General features: G+C 41.9%; 1 protein-coding gene across 1 annotated transcript; it reads right to left on the minus strand.

Annotated features, from left to right (window-relative positions):
- Window positions 1-5,085: 5,085 nt before the first annotated feature.
- On the minus strand, window positions 5,086-20,495 carry NANS (N-acetylneuraminate synthase). Its single transcript, XM_070742289.1, has 6 exons — window positions 20,180-20,495; window positions 17,196-17,411; window positions 15,422-15,521; window positions 13,592-13,746; window positions 13,051-13,317; window positions 5,086-7,049 (listed from the first exon to the last, which is right to left on the minus strand). The coding sequence occupies exons 1-6, from the start codon at window positions 20,309-20,311 to the stop codon at window positions 6,840-6,842; spliced, it is 1,080 nt and encodes a 359-aa protein (XP_070598390.1). The 5' UTR covers window positions 20,312-20,495; the 3' UTR covers window positions 5,086-6,839.
- Between the last annotated feature and the right edge of the window lie 745 nt (window positions 20,496-21,240).

Consider the following 21,240-nt stretch of genomic DNA (forward strand, 5'->3'; position numbering starts at 1 on the left):
GACAATTTTGTGTTTTTTCTTCTAAACTAGCTCTTTAAAATCTATTAATTGGTCTGGGAACCTCCCCTTTAATTTAAAAATAGAGATTGAATTATGTTATACATACAGCAAGAAAATTGTTAAAAACTCAAATGACAATTTTATTCTAATTTGCCATTGATACATCATTTAAAATTTCAGCAACTGAACGTTTGGAAACGCCTAGTCTCTTTAAAGATATTGCTTTGAGTATTCATGTGGATTGCTTTGTATTATTTCTTTTGGGTATTTATATTGTTGATGCTTATAATTATGCTTTTTAATGAGTGGGACTCAGTTATGCATTTAAACTATCAGCTTACTAATGGCTTTTTATTACCATCATCTTTAGGGTAAAAAGTAAACAGACAGACGTGGCGCATTCCATTTCCAGCTGATTTATATGCAGTCCAAAAATGCTACTTTTGTTTCCATCTTTAATGTGCCAAAACATCGAAGTATACACTAATCCCTACGCATTTGCATATTCTTATTTAATGGACTTGTAGCTCAGTTTATGAAACTCTTCTAACAGCAAAGTTTGGAGATTTGCATAAACTTTGTTTGGCCTACTCTTCATATTTTGTTATAGATGTATGTAAGTGGAGCTGAATCTAAGGACAGTGGAATATTTATGTTTTTTCTCTCAGCTGGATGAAAGACGGGTTGGATCCCTGCAAAATGGATGGCCCTTGACTAGTGATCCTCCCTTTGTTTACAAAGATGTGTAGGATACTAGCAATTTCATTTTCATTTTATCTTCCTATTTCCTGTTTTTTTCTTTGCCACTCAGGACTCAGATGTTTTCAATAGAGAGGAGGATGGTTCCTGGAAAACTAAATTTACTGCTTAAAGATACTGGTCCTATTTTGTAAGTTGAAATGAAATTTCAAGACCTCAGTTCCCCACGAGAATATTCTAGAAACAGTGGAATTGGGACTAATAATAAATAAAAATAAATAAATTGGGACTAAATCTAATATGGAGGGGAAAGCCAGCAAGAATAAGATTTGAGTACAAAGATAGGCTGAGAGTCACAGAGAAAAATACTCTGAAGAAAAATCCCTAGTCTTCTTTGAAGAAGTTGGGCAGTAACTCCTAATGTTATTGTCTATTCCATTCAAAACTTTCCTCCCCCTTCTTTCTGAGTCATGAAACCCAAGGGAGGTCCTACTCTCTGCATAAATCTGGACTATGTTGTAAGGGAATTGAAAAAAAATATTTCAGTTCTTAACTGATAATTTTTGAGTTTTCCCTCTTAAAACATCACTTTGTTCATCATTCCTTATGTATGGAAGTTAGCATTCTAATTTCTAAACCAAGACTCTACTTCACATTCCTATAAAGTTACGAGTAAGATTTTTCCAGTTTGAAACATTTTAAGATCAAAGTACAGTGGTACCTCTACTTAAGAACCCTTCTACTTAAGAATTTTTCTAGATAAGTATCAGGTGTTCAAAGATTTTTTTGCCTCTACTTAAGATTCCCCGCACCTCACCTTCTTCCTTCGGCAGCGACTCTCCTCCTCTTCTTCCTCTTCCTCCCACCCAAATTCCAAGCTTTTATTTCTTTCCTAATGGGTTTGCACGCATTATTTGCTTTTACATTGATTCCTATGGGAAAAATTGCTTCTACTTAAGAACCTTTCTACTGGAGAACCTGGTCATGGAACGAATTTAGTTCTTAAGTAGAGGTACCACTGTACTGCATTCTGAAGCCTAAACAGTTTTAAGATCGAAACAACTGTTCTGTCCTTCAAGACTCCCTCAATAATTCCATAAATATTGTGAGCTCATTTCTGGAATGGTGTAGAACTCTAGGACACTTCCAGTACGATTGGGACTATCATTTTGGTCTTGATTTTTGCCAGTGTTCAGGCACGCAAAGAGCACAAAAGTGACAATTCTTCAAAGCAGCTGAAACTTTACCCAGGGTCATGAGGAACCTGCAAATCTAGGAAAAGGGGTTTTAAAGGGGTTTGAACAAGTTCTGTATTTGTGCTCCTACAACTCTGAAGCCTCTTTTTGAGTGAAATCAAATTTCTGATCGGCCCTAGTAAAACTTAAGAGTAATTTTGATATACAATAGTTCACAGAAGTGAATATACCCCCATCATTTTGTAAATATATCTTTTCATGTGACAACTCTGAAGAAATGCACTTGGCTATAATGTAAAATAGTGAGTGTACAACTTATATAACATAATAAATGTGCTGTCCCTCAAAATAACGCAACACACAGCCATTAATGTCTAAACTGCTGGCAACAAAAGTGAGTACACCCATAAGTGATGTTGTCCAAATGGGGCCCAAGTAGCTGTTTTCCCTCCCTGATGTCATGTGGCTTGCTAGTGGTACAATGTCTCAGGTGTGAAGGAGCAGGTGTGTTAAATTTGGTGTTATCGCTTTCACACTACCATACTGGTCACTGGAAATTCAACATGACATTTCATGGCAATGTTCTCCGAGAATCTGAAAAAACAAATTGTTGCTCTACATAAAGACGCCCTAGTGATGCTGAACCTTTTCTTTCTTGAGTGCCAAAAGCAAGATCCTGCACGCTATTACATGTAAGTGTGTGCGCACACCCTTAATTCAATGCCCCCTCAAATGCCCTCCCCTCATATGCACACACTTCCCCCACTCCTCACTTACCTGATTTCTGGACCCATTTTTTCCCCTCCTCTGGCTCCAGAGGCTTTCCTGGGATTTGGGGAGGATGAAAACAGCCCTCTGGAGGTTGGAAACATCCTCCTGGACCCTCTGTGAGCCAAAAAACAGCTGGCCGGGATGCACATGCATGCTGGTGCTGAGTTGGGGCAACGGCTTGTGTGCCAGCAGATATGACTCCACACTCCAGCAGTGGCACACATGCCATAGCTTCGCCATCACGGGCCTGGGTTATAAGATGGCCAAGACCCTGAAACTGAACTGCAGCATGGTGGCCAAGATCATACAGCAGTTTAACAGGACAGGTTCCACCCAGAGCAGGCCTCACCATGGTCGACCAAAGACATTGAGCCTGGGCACCAAAGAGCACCCGTGCTCAGCGTCATATCCAGTGGTTGGCTCTGGGAAATAGATGTATGGGTACTGCCAGCATTGCTGCAGAAGTTGAGTGGTGGTGTTGGGGGAGCGGTCAGCCTGTCAGTGCTCAGACCATACGCCGCACAATGCATCAAATTTGTCTGCAGGGCTGTCCTAGAAGGAAGCCTCTTCTAAAGATGATGCACAAGAAAGTCCGCAGTTTGCTGCAGACAAGCAGACTAAGGACATGGATTTCTGGTCCATGAGACAAGATAAACTTATTTGGTTCGGATGGCGTCAAGTGTGTAATGGTGGCAACCAGGTGAAGAGTACGAAGACAAGCGTGTTTCACCTAGTCAAGCATGGTGGTGGGAATGTCATGGCCTGGGGCTGCATGAATGCAGCCAGCACTGGGGAGCTACAGTTCATTGAGGGAACCATGAATGCCAATGTACTGTGATATACTAAAGCACAGCATGATCCCTTCCCTTCGGAGACTGGGCCGCAGGGCAGTGTCCCAACATAATAACGATCCCAAGCATACTTCCACTGCCTTGCTTCCTTGACGGTAAAGGTGATGGACTGGCCAAACATGTCTCCAGATAGACACCCTATTGAGCATCAGTCGGGCATCCTGAAATGGAAGGTGGTGGTACACAAGGTCTCTAACATCCACCAGTTCTGTGACATCATCATGGAGGAGTGGAAGAGGACTCCAGTGGCAGCCTGTGAAGCTCTGGTCAACTCTATGCCCAAGAAGGATAAGACAGTGCTGGAAAATATTGGTGTCCACACAAAATATTGACACTTTAGGCCCAATTTGGACATCACTTTAAGGTGTCCTGCTAGCAGTTTAGATATTAATGGCTGTGCGTTGCCCGTTATCTTGAGGGGACGGCACATTTACACTGTTATACAAGCTGTGTACTCTACATTACAGCCAAGTGTCATTTCTTAATGTTATCACATGAAAATATATACTTAAATATTTACAAAATGTCAGGGGGTGTACTCACCTCTGTGACATACAGTATACTAAAGGGAGATGCAATGACCATTGAGGTATTGTATTAATGCCTTGGGTGAGCAATGTCTTGAATGAAATAGAGTACAGTGATAATTTAAAAAAATTCACAAGGGTTAAGAATGCTGAGAGTTAACAGATGTTAAATAATGGAAGAAGAGAATGTTAAGGATGTTTGACTTTCACATAATTTAACTGCATGACTTTTTTTATAATGTTCTTTTATAACTCCACCACGAGGTAACTTCAGTCCTAGCATTTCAACCAACATGGGGAAGGACAAAATTTTAATCTGTATATATTTAAAAAATCCCAGATCTGACATCTTCAGGCAACCACAATCCTTCAGTTATATGTTGGATCAGCTCTCATATTGCTTTCCTGTTAATTCTGCAGCTTGGTCTGGGGCTGTGAATCATGTTGCTTTAGGTCAGGAGTGTAAAACTCGCGGCCTGTGGGTTGGAAGCATCACGCACTGGCCATGCTCACTTCCACTTTAGCAAAGGGGGGAAGTCATGATAGGTGACATGACATACGTTTGACACTCCTGCCTTAGTTCCCCCTTTCCAAGCAGACCCAGTAATGACAAGGCTAACATACCTGGATGGTCGTTACTGGTAATAGTTAGAACCATAGGTTAGTTTTAAGAACCACTTTGTGGAATTCACAAGGATGGTCTGATATCTTATTCCTAAATAAAGGTTTTCTGATTCCCCCATAACTCCCCATTTTTTTGGTTTATGTTTTGTCAAGACTCAGGCAGATTTGGTCTACATATGCAAAAGACCCACCATCCTTTACAAACTCTGTTTAGTAAATTGGCCCTGTTGCTATGGCCAAAAAAGTTGTTTCAAATGTAATTCTGGGCAGCACGGGAGCATTTCTAGCAGCACTCATCCTTTCATCAAATCAAAAAAGTCTCTAAAGGGCCTGTCTTTCCTCCCTTGATGGTAGAAGATCCCACAGGAGAGGCAATCGAGGTGCCCCCATGAAAACAAACAGGATAGGAGAAAAAAGTTTGTTTATCAAATTTATTAACCGTTTTTCAAATCTTAAAAGAATTTGTCCATTATTTGTTTGAGCATTTTCTTAGAGCAAGATTAATAGAATGGCGCCATCATGAATCACAAAAATATTGCACCAAATGGTTGAGCAATCAAGACTAGGTTTCCATGGCATCCGCATAGGGCAAGGGTAAGCAAAGTTGGCTTCAAAGTGGACTTCAACTCCCAGAATTCCTGAGCCAATCATGCTAGTTGAAGTCCATATGTCATAGAAGAGCCAACTTTGCCTACCCCCTGACATAGGGGATACTTTTTAGGAGAGGCCTGTGCCTGTGTAGACTCCATAGCACATAGACTGCATCTCCACTTTCACAAGCTGCAGCCTATACTAAACTCTCTGAAGTTTATGTAAAAGTAACACCCATTAATGTGTACCGGAATGGCCCAGAAACAGGTGGACTAACACAAGCCTGAAATTTCCGCTTGAGCTTTTAAGTAAACCAATCTCACAAAAATGAAATCTCTTGGACACCTTTCAAGCATAAACTAGCACATTCTTCATTCAAAGTTTTCAAAATTGAAATGTGAATTATCGGCATACAGGTATATAGAGGGTGTGTGTGTGTGTCAAACTGGATTTCTTCAGCATTGTAGTTCTCTGCGGGCTGGTGGGGAGGGTAGGACAGATGTCTCCTGCAGCATCACGCTGGCCAAAAATGGCTCGGGATCCAAGCATATCCCCCTCTGCCTCATTTTCACCCTCCATGGCCTTCTGCAGCACTCTCCCAGCCATGTTGGGGGCTGTTTTCAGCCAGCAGTGTGTGCTCCAGGCGACCATGGAGGGTTAAAACAAGGCATGGACAGGGTGCACAGTCTGTTTTAGCCACCAGAGGCACCGTGGGCCGGATTTTAGCACCCCATGGACTAGATAGATCAGGTCTGTAGGCCTTGAGTTTGGCACTCTTGACGTAATAGAATAAATAATGCTAAATTCATTAAAAACAAATGTGATTCTGATTCATTACAAGGCACATGATACAATTAAAAAAAAACCAATAGCATCATAAACATGATTAGGACAGGGTCATATTAAACATGTTGACTCAATTGCTTCCCAGTAGGAATTGCTTATGACAGCCAAATTTTTACTTTCAAAGAAGCAACCAATCTTCATAAACTCAATTTTAGGACATTTAATAAATGCCTAATAATCGCTGATTAGATACCAGTACTTGGTAGCCTAGAAGCAGGTAGGGGAGGTTTAAAAATCTAAAGCATAGCTTGCATACATTTTATACTTTCTCCATAGCCAAACCTTAATGATAAAAGACATGGTAGGAAGACTGACAAATCAAATTGCAAGAGCATAGACTTACTCAAAAGCATATTCTCTGTAGTAGTCCCAATTAGCACTCCTGAATTCTCCACACTAGAAGACTCTAATCTTAAAACTAGAACTGGAGTTGTTTAATCCTAGGAAAGCATCATTTTTATACTTGTGCAGTATTTTGGAGACAATATTTCACCTGGAAGGACATGTCATTCCTGAACGTAAGGTCCCCAGCAATACATTCTGAACAAAAATTTATATTTCAATCAAAGTCTGCGCTTCAGAATGGTAGAGAAATGAAATCCTATTTGAAAGAAAAATCCCACCAAGGTTCCCTTTCCCACACATCTTCATTGTAATTTTTAAATATTAGGACTTTAATATTTTGGCCAACCACACTTCCCAAGACACCCGTTGATAAACATATATTATACCACTCAGCATTTCATTTTTTTCACATGGTTTTCAATTGCATCTTCAACAATGGTCTCATCTTCATCAATATTGACCTTGACCTTCTTGCCAACCAACTCAAAAATATTTTCTGGGGGGTATCCTTTAGGTTCCCCCACCTTTACTGTGAGCATGTCCAACGTGAGCATGGTGCCTTCTGGGATCTTCACTTTGGCAATTACGGACTTTCCCAACTGCAAAGACACATTAAAGAGACATTTAAGTACCCTAAGCCATTCAAACAACATAGATTTCAGAGAAGTCTGACCTGAAGCAGGAGGTAGAGCAAAGGACTCTGTGCATACACCACAGCAGTATTGCCACACACTGCAGAGTTCATTCATGGAATGTTTGCTAGGTTAGATCAGAATGAAAAAGCCATACCAAAATTAAGAAATCTGTTACGCAGTGAACGATCCAATTCTATCCATTTCCATCTAGAAGCTCATTCGCAATTGTTATTACCCAAATTCCTTAAAAAACAAGTGGCATTCAATGCTGAACTTAATATAGCACCTGAACAACAAGAATACTTTCTTTCAAGTGGGACCCAACCTTTTCTGTGCTTTTCACATACAGCTGATGCTTAAAGAAAATCGTGGCCATGAGAGCAGGATCTTTTTCACTTATAGCAATGGCAAACCTACGGCATACGTGCCACGAGTGGCACATGGAGCGATATCGGAGGGCATGCAAGGCACTGCCCTATGTCAGCTCCTATGTGCAAGCTGGACAGCTGATTTTCAGCCTTGGGGAATGTCCTTTCGCCCTCCGGGGGCTTCAGGGAATCCACAGAGATGCCTCGATGCAAACATCAGGAACCCAAATCAATTGAGCAGGTACTTCACCTTTTAATTTAACTGCTATGATTACCTAGCACAGTGGTAATTGTGAAATAGTTAAAAGCATTTTTAGGATTTACCGGACGAAGACAGTATTTTCCAACCTGAAGCCAAAAGTTGGCTGGGTAGCGTAAATAATAAAAGTGGGGCTACAACAGAAGCTTTGGCCCATTGTATGTGCACTGAGACACCACATTTTCAGACAGGAACAGTAAACCTTGCATCAAAATAGTAGGATGCCTCTTTTTGTCGTTTTGACAAAGGCTCCAATCCTGTGAGCATCTCTCTCCCTAAACCTGCCGGGTACCACACTAGTGCTCAAGTAACTTTATATTATACGGACAAGACTACCTACTAGACTGTCTTCTGCCTCACATATCCCAGTGACTGGTCAGGTCCCACAGAGTTGGCCTTCTCCATATCCCACCAGCCAGACAATGCCAACTGGTGGGACCTAGGGGAAGAGCCTTCTCTGTGACGGCCCCGGGCCCTTTGGAACGAACTCAAGAGATTTGCACCCCCACTCTCCCTGTCTTCCATAAGGTTTAGAAAACCCACCTTTGCTGACAGGTTTGTGGCCACTGAGCTGCTAATATCTAGCCCCGGCCAATGATTGAATGTATGTATGGATGTGATTAATTAATTTTAACTATTGGGGTTTTAAGACAGTATTTTAATGTAGATTTTATTGTAGATTTCTAACGTGTTTTTGCATACATTGCTGCTCTCAGTCTCAGGAGAAGGGCAGAATAGAAGATCAAAGAGATGGATGGATGGATGGATGGATGGATGGATGGATAGATAGATAGATAGATAGATGATAGATAGATAGATAGATAGATAGATAGATAGATAGATAGATAGATAGATAGATAGATAGATAGATAGAAGAGAGAGAGCATTTTTCATATTTGCAATTTTATATTTGCTTGGGCTTTGCCTGCTTTTGGCAAAAAAAAAATTGGTAAAACAAGTATGACTTTGACATACTACTAATCAAAAGCCAAGGATTGATTCAACAAAGCTATGCAGCCCTAAACTACCTACACCGAGAAAATTAGGGAGCCTGACCTTCCAAATTGTCACTGCAGAATAATTGCTGCAGGGTTCCCCCATTTGCAATTGTGCAATCTGTTGCCCAGCAACCAATTATGAAGAATTTTTATGACTTGTTCCCACATCAGCATTTACTAATTCTGGTGTCTGTTGTTTGTTGTCCAAAATGATCACATCTACTGGTTTTCCAGGTTTCAAATTAACATTTACAAGTTGGGATTCCATGGTAGTACAATTACAGTAATGAATATTTTTTTAAAAAAACAGCCATGCAGTTCAAATCAGAAATAATGCTTTGCCCACAGAAGTAGTTTTGAACACTACATAATGAGCTTGCGGGCAATGCAACAGAATAGCAAACTCTTTAAAAAGGCTAATCGGAAAAAAGTCTTGGTTTTGAAAATGTGCAGCCAAATGTGTACTGGAGGGAGCTGATTACAGAGGGCCGGGGCTGCCACAAAGAAGGCTCTTCCCCTAGGCCCCGCCAAATGACAGTCTGGTTGATGGGACCTGGAAAAGGCCAACTCTGTGGGACCTGATCGGTCGCTGGGATTTATGCGGCAAAAGACGGTCCCGTAAGTAATCTGGTCCGATGCCATGTAAGGCTTTATAGGTCATCACTAACACTTTGAATTGTGTCTGGAAACCAATCAGCAGCCAATGCAGGGCACGGAGTGTTGTAGAAACATGGATGTATCTGGGAAGACCCATGACTGCTCGTGCAGCTGCAGTTTGCACAATTTGTAGTTTCCGAACACTCTTCATAGGTAGCCCCATGTAAAGAGCATTGCAGTAGTCAAACCTCGAGGTGATAAGGGCATGAGTGACCGTGAGCAGAGACTCCCTGTCCAAATAGGGCCACAACTGGTACACCAGGCGAACCTGGGCAAACACCCCCTCGCCACAGCTGAAAGATGGTGTTCTAAAGTCAGCTGTGGATCGAGGAGGACGCCCAAGTTGCGGACCCTCTCTGAGGAGGTCAATAATTCTGCCCCCGGGTAATGGACAGACAGATGGAATTGTCCTTGGGAGGCAAAACCCACAGCCACTCCGTCTTGTCTGGGTTGAGTGTACATATGCATGCTTATACTTCTCAAAGGTCCGATATTGTTCTACGTACAATCCTTGTTTTATTGTCCACGTGTAATATTCTAATTTTCTGAGATGGGTTTTTTTCATGAGCTGCACCCCATAATCATCACAATGATGACAAATCACGGCTTGAACTATCTTGCTTTGCCTGTAATGAGTCTCTCTCATATATTACGTTTCAGCTTTTTAAGTTGCATTATTATTATTATTTATTATTATTATTTATTGGATTTGTATGCCGCCCCTCTCTGCAGACTCGGGGCAGCTAACAACAGTGATAAAAAACAGCATGTAACAATCCAATACTAAACTACTAAAAAAAACCTTATTATAAAACCAAACATACATACAAACATACCATGCGTAAATTGTAAGGCCTAGGGGAAAAGAATATCTCAGTTCCCCCATGCCTGACAGCAGAGGTGGGTTTTAAGAAGCTTACGAAAGGCAAGGAGGGTGGGGGCAATTCTAATCTCTGGGGGGAGTTGGTTCTAAAGGGCCGGGGCCGCCACAGAGAAGGCTCTTCCCATGGGTCCCACCAAACCACATTGTTTAGTTGATGGGACCCAGAGAAGGCCCACTCTGTGGGACTTAACCGGTCGCTGGGATTCGTGTAGCAGAAGGCGGTCCCTGAGATCATCTGGTCCGGTGCCATGAAGGGCTTTATAGGTCATAACCAAAACTTTGAACTGTGACCGGAAACTGATCAGCAACCAATGCAGACTGCGGAGTGTTGGTGTAACATGGGCATATTTGGGAAAGCCCATGATTGCTCTCGCAGCTGCATTCTGCACGATCTGAAGTTTCCGAACACTTTTCAAAGGTAGCTTTTGCACAATATACTAATTTCTCGAGTTTCACCTGTACAGTACAGTTTCCTGCCCACTTCTTATTCAGGCACAAACCAGACCCACCATGGTTTAGATTCAGCAAGGGAACAGTGATTGCAGTCACGAGGCAATGCCTAATGCCCATGAATATATATATAGTTTTAGATTATTAAAATCTTATTAAATTAAGGATTTTGGTTCTGCAATTTACCGATGTTGCTCAGTTAACAACTTGTCTTACTTGACCTAAAGACTGGGATTTATAATGAGGAATGATGGTAGGCAGAAATACCTTTGAGAATGAGACTTTCACCAGAATGAAAACAGCATCACATGACAAGTTCCAAACTATCTCGAATCTACATGTGACAGCAGGAGACAGGTATGACTAGGGGACAGCTTCCATTGCTGCTTCCATCATGGGATCCTCGCTTGTCCACCCCTGTAGCTGCCATAGCATGTTAGGATAGGATTACACTATATCTGGACTTCTAATGTAAATGCCTTATACACTCCGATTCCATTAGCCAGGACAGGACTGCACGTAGGTCACATAAGTGAGTCTGCATTTCTGGTGAAATCTGCTTAAGGAAGTGACTGGCCATCAAACAGTTCAAGCAACTCTCCTCGGATAACAAGAATGTGTCAGCAGAGATGACAAAATTAACTATACTAGTGAGGAATGAAACAATGTCCTCATTTAATAACTGTTGGGACCCTTTTTACAGTTGGTTAGAGAAAAAAAGGGAATACCACGTAGCCAACATTAATTGAAATGTTGGCTACAAATTCGACCAGATACAAATCCGATATATAGCTTTCTTATATTTTTGGTTATAGTGATAAGAGACTTTAGATATATATAGACAGGATACTTACTACTAAATTTTATAATCTCTATATTTAGATTAATTCAACACTTGCACTTAAATACCTAGACGACTAACCTGATCTAAGGGAATGAGCTAATAAATTAGGAATTGGTTCCCGTTTTCAATATAGCTCCCCCGGACATTTGCCAACCCCTTTACTTTCTCTATCTCCTCTACTTCTTTTGTTCTCTCTACCCTTTTCCTTCTTTTTTCTATTCCCCTCTTTTTCACTCTTTCTCCCCCTTTCTATAAATTTCTATGTTTATAAATTGTTATACCGTGCTAGGACATAATTGTTCTCTGTTTTGATCAACTTTTATGTTTTGTATATTTGTATATTTGTAAATAAAAAAAAAAAAGAATGTGTCAGCAGGAAAAGAACTGTGTGATCAAAGGATGCAATTTACATTGCCTGGGGTAAACAGGACGAAGGCTGTGATAAAAGACCTTGCTTTGTGGTAAACAGGAGATAGCTGTGTTAAACAACAAAAGGTCCCAGGAAATTGGCCATGAGAGACATTTGCTCACTGGAAACTGAGTTACCTGCCATATGGAGATAGGAAGGACTCGGAAGTTGTGTCATCTTTTAGAGTTACGTTATTGGATGTTTACCTATCACTTGACATGTATGTGCAGAGTGCAGAATGCAGCTGCGAGAGCAGTCATGGGCTTACCCAGGTATGCCCATGTTTCACCATCACTCCGCAGTCTGCACTGGCTGCCGATCAGTTTCCGGTCACAATTCAAAGTGTTGGTTATGACCTTTAAAGCCCTTCATGGCACTGGACCAGAATATCTCCGAGACCGCCTCCTGCCGCACGAATCCCAGCGACCAATTAGGTCCCACAGAGTGGGCCTTCTCCGGGTCCCGTCAACTAAGCAATGTCGGTTGGCGGGCCCCAGGGGAAGAGCCTTCTCTGTGGCGGCACCGGCCCTCTGGAACCAACTCCCCCCGGAGATTAGAACTGCCCCTACTCTTCCTGCCTTCCGTAAACTTCTTAAAACCCACCTTTGCCGTCAGGCATGGGGAATTGAAACATCCCCCCCCCCTAGGCACGTTGAATTTATATATGGTATGCTTGTGTGTGAGTCTGTTAGTTTGTGGGGGTTTTTAAATCTTTAAAATTTTAAATTGTTGATTACTTATGATTTGTCTTTTTACATGTTGTGAGCCGCCCCGAGTCTTCGGAGAGGGGCGGCATACAAATCCAAGTAATAAATAAATAAATAAATAAATAAATAAATAAATAAATAAATAAATAAATAAATAAATAAATAAATATGTGTAATCATTCCCATTTGCATATTCCCCCAATAAAAGGAGGTGCACAGCTCAATACTGTGTCATTTCTCCCAGTGTTCAGTATCCACCTCCTTGGTACCTGACCAAATCAGGCAGTCTACGCGTAACAAGAACAAGTCAACAGCTTACCCTCGGTCATCCAGAAAAAACATAGAATATAATTCTTTGGGAAGAAGGTCTTTCCGCCTTCAAGGAATTACCTTTTCATTGCAAGCTTCTTCACAAGGCAAGAGCCGTTTGGTCGGTGATCCCGTGGCTTTCTCTACCATCCGGACGCTTCTCACCAATTCTGCTAACTCTTTGGGCTCCAGAGATGCTTGATGGTCATTGCCTTTCCAGGTCTTGTCTAAAGTGATGTGGCGCTCCAATATTTTGGCCCCCATCGCCACTGCAGCAATGGAAATGGCTATCCCAGTCTCATGACCCGAATAACCGATAGGAATATCTGGGAAGGCTGAACGGTATTCCTAAAATGACAATAAAATTGACAGAAGTTTGCCAATTCAAAGTGGTTTGGTTTACTCATGCTGAATATGAAAGTTTTTGTGTCACAGTCTAACAGGGGCATACTCATTAGGAAACTGGAAATACCTTTGCAGGCTTACTCTACATAGAAAGTTCTCAAATTCAAGGGCTACCTGAGCTGTCAATCAAAATTGTCTCGCAGGAATTATCACAACTGTGCCGTTCTACATTGCTACATTCTCATAAAACACACTCCCGACATTATTCATCACTGACCGTTATGACACGAAGATTGACGTCTTCAGGATGAAGTGGGTAGGCACTGGTGCACTGAAGAAAACAGAAATTTGGGTTGATGGGCTTCACCAGCTTGTAAACCTGCTGCATTGTGTTCATTGACTGCATCCCACTGGATATTACCATTGGGCGACCTGGAATGAAAAGCCAAGGCAGCATTTTAAATTTTACTAAGATTGACTTCTACAGCCAAGTTATACGAACTGATACACTCTCAATTAGTAATCTTATTAAGTATATCCTCCTTTCCGTATGGATGTTCACTGCATCATTTCTTTGCCTCTTCCCAGACGTAACGTGGCTCCATTTTGTCTACTCCAAAACATGGGTTGAATTTGCCAATTATATTATTTTACATTCCAAATTGGCACATGTGCATAACTATCCCTGTTCTGCAAGCAAGAAGGGATAGAAACATAGAAACATGGAAGACTGATGGCAGAAAAAGACCTCATGGTCCATCTAGTCTGCCCTTATACTATTTTCTGTATTTTATCTTAGGATAGATATATGTTTATCCCAGGCATGTTTAAATTCAGTTACTGTGGATTTATCTACCACGTCTGCTGGAAGTTTGTTCCAAGGATCTACTACTCTTTCAGTAAAATAATATTTTTTCATGTTGCTTTTGATCTTTCCCCCAACTAACCTCAGATTGTGTCCCCTTGTTTTTGTGTTCACTTTCCTATTAAAAACACTTGCCTCCTGAACCTTATTTAACTCCTTAACATATGTAAATGTTTTGATCATGTCCCCCCTTTTCTTTCTGTCCTCCCGACTATACAGATTGAGTTCATTAAGTCTTTCCTGATACGTTTTATGCTTAAGACCTTCCACCATTCTTGTAGCCCGTCTTTGGACCCGTTCAATTTTATCAATATCTTTTTGTAGGTGAGGTCTCCAGAACTGAACACAGTATTCCAAATGGGGTCTCACCAGCGCTCTATATAGCGGGATCACAATCTCCCTCTTCCTGCTTGTTATACCTCTAGCTATGCAGCCAAGCATCCTACTTGCTTTCCATACCGCCTGACTGCACTGTTCACCCATTTTGAGACTGTCAGAAATCACTACCCCTAAATCCTTTTCTTCTGAAGTTTTTGCTAACACAGAACTGCCAATACAATACTCAGATTGAGGATTCCCTTTCCCCAAGTGCATTATTTTACATTTGGAAACATTAAACTGCAGTTTCCATTGCTTTGACCATATATCTAGTAAAGCTAAATCATTTACCATATCACAGACGCCTCCAGGAATATCAACCCTATGGCACACTTTAGAGTCGTCGGCAAATAGGCAAACCTTCCCTACCAAACCTTCCCCTATGTCACTCACAAACATATTAAAAAGAATAGGACCCAGAACAGACCCTTGATAGGTATCCATCTTGAAATTTCCCATGAAACAACTTCCAGCTAAACTTTTTTAGAAAGTCCTTTTTTTTGGAATCTCCTCTATCTCTCCTTAATAGAAATAACTTTGCAGTGTGACATCAATATGTTACGTTTCCCACATACCCAGCCACATCACTGGCAAATGAATTTTGAGCCTGAAATGTAAAATATTCAATTTACAACCAGACAAGGCAGATAACTATTGCTCTCTCCCTCCCTCTCCTTTTCTCTTTGAAGGAGAGAGAATGAGAGGGGGGAGGGAGGGAGGGAGGGAGGGGAGAGGAGAGAGAGAGAGAGGACTGTGCATTTTATGGATATTTTAGACATAGGAACATGTTAATTCACATTCATTTATACAAATAAAAACAGGCAGATGCACATCCATTATTTTCTATTCTCCCACCAAAATTACCTTTCCGGGCTGTCTTCTCTAAGTATGGGAAATTATTTGTATCCCCCGACCCGACTTTAAAAAATGGAACGTCCAGTTCGTGCAGAAATTCTACAGCCATCTATTGAAGAAAGACACAAAGCAAAATCAAAACAAAATCTCCCAACAGGATGAATGGGCCCACTAAAACTTAAGAGCAGGATTAGAAGGCAATTATAGCCATAGCAAAATCACGAAAGAAAATCTGCTAAATATGTTATTGGTTTCTTCAACACCGCTATCCCTAGAAAGAGTTGATTTCTTTGATCCACAGTAGGGACCTTGATGTTGTTCAATGTTAAACTCCAATCAATTTGGGTTCCATTGTCTGAAGTCAAAACACAATAGGCTCTGAAACTCTAACCCCACTTGTTAAAATCCCCCTGTAATATATGCTGTGAGAAGAAAGACTAAAGGTGCTGGGAACGAGCGGTTGAAATGTGTATAGAGTGGTCCCTTGACTTTCGCGGGGGATATGTTCCAAGACCACCCGTAAAAGACAAATTTCCGCGAAGTAGAGACCCTTCCTTCCTTCCCTTCCTTCCCCTCCCTCCTCCATTTCTGGTTTTACTTACTCCCAGAACCCGCAGAGGCAACAGGGTGGCAAGCTGGGGGCTTTGCTGCGCTCGCTGCCAGTGTCTCCCATGGCAGTGGCAGCACCGATGCTCAGGATCAAGGCAGGGGAAGCTCAAGCTTTGGATCCAGGCCAAGACTCAAAGCCGGGATTCCAGGCCAGTCAGCTGGGAGGTTGGATGCTACCACTAAGTGAGAAGAGGGGCGGCGGGCGGCAGTAAGGCTCGGCTTTAAGTGGAGCGTACCAACGCTCCGAGAATTAAAGGGGAGGGATCGGGAGGCTGGGGTGGAAGCGGAGCTTTTATTTAAAGAAGCAGGACGGCTGGGGCAGGAGGAGTTAAAACTCACAGTATTGTACATTGGGCGGCCGCAGGAAAACCCTTTTTGTTCAAAAAACCCACATAGTATTTTTTTACTAATATTTTTTTAAAACCCGTGATATCGCCTTTCCGCGAAAGTCGGACCTGCAAAAGTCAAGGGACCACTGTAGACCTGAAATAACACTGTTCCTACCACACAGCTCCCAGACACCAATAAGAGCCCACAGAGTCAGTTTTCTCCAGGTCCTGTCACCTCAGCAATGTCGGTTGACAGGGCTGCGGGAGAGGGCCTTCTCTGTGGTGGCACTGGCTCTCTGGAACCATCTACCTCCTGAGATCCGTACTGTCCCCACCCTACTGGCCTTCTGGGAAGCCTTAAAGACTTGGCTCTGCCAGCAGGCCCGGGGCCATGGATCTGGCCACAAATGAGAGATATGATTTTATTAATTTGGTTTTAAGTTATTTCTTAAACTATTTTTGATGTTGATTTCCGCTGTAAGCCACCCAGTGTCCCTCGGGAGTTGGGTGGCATATAAATGTAATAAGTAAGTAAGTAAGTAAGTAAGTAAGTAAGTAAGTAAGTAAGTAAGTAAGTAAGTAAGTAAGTAAGTAAGTAAGTAAATAGATAATAAATAAATAAACAAACAAACAAACCAATGAAGAGGCAAAAAATTGAGTCTTAAGTATGTCAATAAATTCTAGGATTTCTATTATGGGAGTCCTCGGAGAGGGGCGGCATACAAATCTAAATAATAAATAAATAATAAATAAATAAGAGTCTCTCCCCCCCCCCCCTTCGTGTGGGCAAGCTCAGAAGCCCAAAGCTCCTTTTAAACCTCAAATTCCGAATTCACAATTCTCACTTCATCCATGCCAGATGCTGTGAAGAAAATGCCAATCTCCTTGGCGTAGCGTTGCAGCTCCCGGTACTGATCGTGACTGAACTCCAGGTGGCGCTTGTGTTCCCCGTAGGTTTTCCCCCAAGAGTGTTTGGAGGTGTAGGGCCTCTCCAAAGCTCTCCGGTTGAATTTGTGCTCCAATTCGCTCTTCTGGAACTTGGCACAGTCTGCTCCGCATTCCTGCAAAGAGACGCCCCCAGCAAGGCTTTGATTAGGCCGCTTTAATCCATCTCCCACACAACAAAGCTTGCGACAGGGATATGCAGTAAACTTCATACAAATCTAATAAATTATTACTATTATTATTATTATTATTATTATTATTATCATCATCATCATCATTATTATTATTATCATTATTATTATTATCATTATTATCATCATCATTATTATTATAATGTTTATATAGCTGTCCATCTTATAACAGACTTCGGGCGGCTCTCAATCAAAAATTAAAGCAGCGTAAAACCGGTACTAAATCAAGCACATTAAAAATAAACACCTGGTGCCAAATCAAGGTTCAATGGATGCAAGAATTGTGACGGTGATATCAAAGAAGGGTTCCTATGTTAACATGTAACTTGGCCTGTTAGGATGTTTTGGATTGAAATAGCTTTTGATTCCCGATAATGTGATCCCCCTAATGCTACAAATTCAACAAATGACCATTTTCAGTTCTTTACAACCTATAAAATCTTTTGAAACTCTGCTGTGCATAATAATTTGGAACTGTACATTTTGAGGGTTTTTTTAAATTTTGAAGAATATGCTGTTATCATTGGGAGGTTTGTTCAATCAAATTCGATTTATACTCTAACAGGTGATGACTTTTATTGTACTGACTGTCATTTTCATCGACCATTTAGGAAAATCAGAGATGAATAACATTTGCAGACTGTTTGCATACTAATGTGGAACGTGCGTGGTGTATACCAGTGATTTTCAATCTTTTTTGAGCTGTGGCACATTTTTTACATTTACAAAATCCTGGGGCACACCACCAACCAAAATGACACAAAATGACAATCTAAGACAGTACATATTAACCCCCACTGTGTGAGGGCTGGGGTTTTTTTCTCTCTTATTCTTTCCAAAAACAGGTGAGGGCAGGGGGTTTTTCCTCTCTTATTCTTTGGGTGCTTTTTATCATGTGCTTTAAATCAAGTCACTTCTCTCTCTCTTTTGTTTCTCTCTCTTCCCTCTCACTCTGCCTCAATCATTTTCTCATTTCTTTTTTCCTCCCCTTTTCTCTCTCATTTCTCTCTCTCTCTTGCTTTCTCTCTCTCTCTTGCTTTCTTTTGCTCTCTCTCTATTTCTCTCTTTTTTTCTCTCTTTCTATGTGTGTGTGTCTCTCTCTTTCTTTCTTTTTCTCTCTTGCTTTCTTCCTCTCTTTCTCTTTCTTTCTTTCTCTCTCACTCTTTCTCTTTCTCTTGCTTTCTTTCTCTCTCTCTCCCTCTCTTTCTCTCTCCTCTCTCGTGGCACACCTGACCATGTTTCATGGCACACTAGTGTGCCCTGGCACACTGGTTGAAAAACACTGGTGTATACAATGTAAAAAAAGATATTATTTCCTTACTCCCAAGCAGGTGGCAGCAGAAGTCATAAAATGTTATAGAGACATGACACAAAGTGACATCCATTTCTCTCTGCTCTGAGCAGCTTAATAATAACCATTCTGATAAATCTCAGTCACACAAATAAAGCAAGTTGGGCTCTTTCTTTTTTTCATGTTGTTTAGGCATCTTGTAGATCAGCAGCTCAACTGATAAAATCGATGAAGGGATTAATAACTATTTCTAAACAGGTATTCCAAAAGTTCAACAGGTGATAGGCAACATGTGTGCTACACCCTGCATTGTTCACATATTAATAGAATAGAATTCTTTATTGGCCAAGTGTGATTGGACACACAAGGAATTTGTCTTTGGTGCACATGCTCTCAATGTATATAAAATATACATTTGTCAAAGATCATGAGGTACAACACTTAATGATTACTGTTTAACAGGAATCCACACAACTGCCTCCTATTTGTAATTCTCCCATCTTTTCAAACTTTTCTGTTCTGGTGGGCAAAGTGGAACAGCAGCGCAACAGTCACATATCCATGTTCCAGAGGTGGTGATGTTCACTTGATTCACTTTTGTTCTATGCTTTGAGCTTTGCTCAAAGGTGACAAACCAAGACCACATATCAGTGAACGTAAACAGGCATATTTACCAGAGTTGTGGGTATTCTTACTAGCACTGATAAAGCGGTAGTGAAGGAATTGGGAGAATATTTGGGAATGCCAGCTCCTAGTCCACCCTTAACCAGGGAAGCTGACTGGGAGACTTTGGCTCTTCTACTGAGTGAGTGAAGTCCTTCCTTCCGCTTTCTTTTTCTGTTTTTCTTTCCTTCCTTCCTTCTGTTTTCTTTCTTTCTTTTTGTTTTTCCTTCCTTCCTTCTGCTTTCTTTTCTTTTTTGGTCTTTCCTTCCTTCTTTTCCCTTCTTCCTTCTCTTTCCTTCCCTTTCCTCTTACCTTCTTACCTTCCTTCTTTCCTTTTTTTTCTTTCTTTTTCTGTCCTTCCTTTCTTCCGCTTTCTTTCTTTTTCGGTCTTTCCTTTCTTCCTTTCCTTCTTTCTCTTCCCTTCCCTTCCCTCTTAACTTCCTTCCTTTTTTAAGGGGGCGATTAAAATGCACAGCTTCAGAAAGACGGGATATAATTCCAATAAAACCATTCCATGCAACTCCCAATCCTCCAATCAGCCCAACCCAGCTCAAGCCGACAGAGCAAAGGCATCAACCCGCTGCACCTCCAAAGGAATCAAACAAAGGTCGCCCCTCTTTCTTTGCCTCCGACTTTTAAAAGCCCAGCCATTCATCTTCTCCCGCCTTTCCCGAGAAGGCCGCCATCCTTCGCCTTCAAGCCAAGCCCACCCCATCCCCGATCCCCCCCTGCAACCCACCTTGGCCACCCGGATCATCTTTTTTGCGATCTCGAGATCCCCCTGGTGATTCTGGCCAATCTCGGCGATAATAAAGCACGGGTGATCTCCGCCGACAAGCCGGTCCGGGCATAGCTCAAGCTGCAAAGGCATCGTGGCGACTGCTCGCGGGCGCAAAAGAAGCGAGCTCCGCGATCAAAGCCAAAACCGGTTCCAAAAGCGCCTCTTTTCTTGTTCTTTTTTATACCTCCTTGCACCGAAAACCTCTCACGGCGCATGCGTCCCCCGTGTCCACACCCAGTAGGCCGCGGCAACGCGTTACAGTACTTCCCTGGTCGAAGACGGAAAGAGACGAGGCGCTGCACCGCGTCCAATCCTAACGAGCCGATCCGAAGCCAATCAACGCTAGAAGCGTGGCCCGGTTCCCCTACCGGGCGCCCTCGGGATCTGGGTGCGTGTGTGTGAATCCCGAGACTTGGGGGGCGGGGCGGGAGGGGTTGATGCGAAAAAGCTGATGATGATTTAAGACAGTGGTGTCCAACCTTGGCAACTTTTCAGATGTCTGTCTGTCTCTCCCGCCCTTCTCGAGGCGAATCAGGTGCCTCAGGTTTAGGCGCAAGATGCCTAAACAATACCTGTATAGAAATAAGCATTAATCCCATCACCGATTTTAAGGGAGTTATCAGTTGGGCTGCTGATCTGCAAGATGCATAAACAATATTATATGTTCTAAGCCAGTGTTTTCCAACCTTGGCAACTTGAAGAGATCTGGACTTTTGCTGGCTGGGGAATTCTGGGAGTTGAAGTCCAGATCTCTTCAAGTGGCCAAGGTTGGGAAACACTGTTCTAAGCTGGCTCGAGGCCTCAGAGAGGGGGGGGCATATAAATCCAATAAATAAATATGGGGGTGGGAACCCTATTTGCCCTATTTCTTTGACTGCGAGATTTATGGCTCTCATTAAGTGTTGTACCTCATGATTCTCGACAAATGTATCTTTTATGTACACTGAGAGCAGATGCACCAATGACAAATTTCTTGTCACACTTGGCCAGTAAAGAATTCTATTCTATTCTATTCATCA

Source organism: Erythrolamprus reginae, chromosome 2 (assembly GCF_031021105.1).
Source record: "Erythrolamprus reginae isolate rEryReg1 chromosome 2, rEryReg1.hap1, whole genome shotgun sequence".
In the NCBI taxonomy this organism is placed as follows: Eukaryota; Metazoa; Chordata; class Lepidosauria; order Squamata; family Dipsadidae; genus Erythrolamprus; species Erythrolamprus reginae.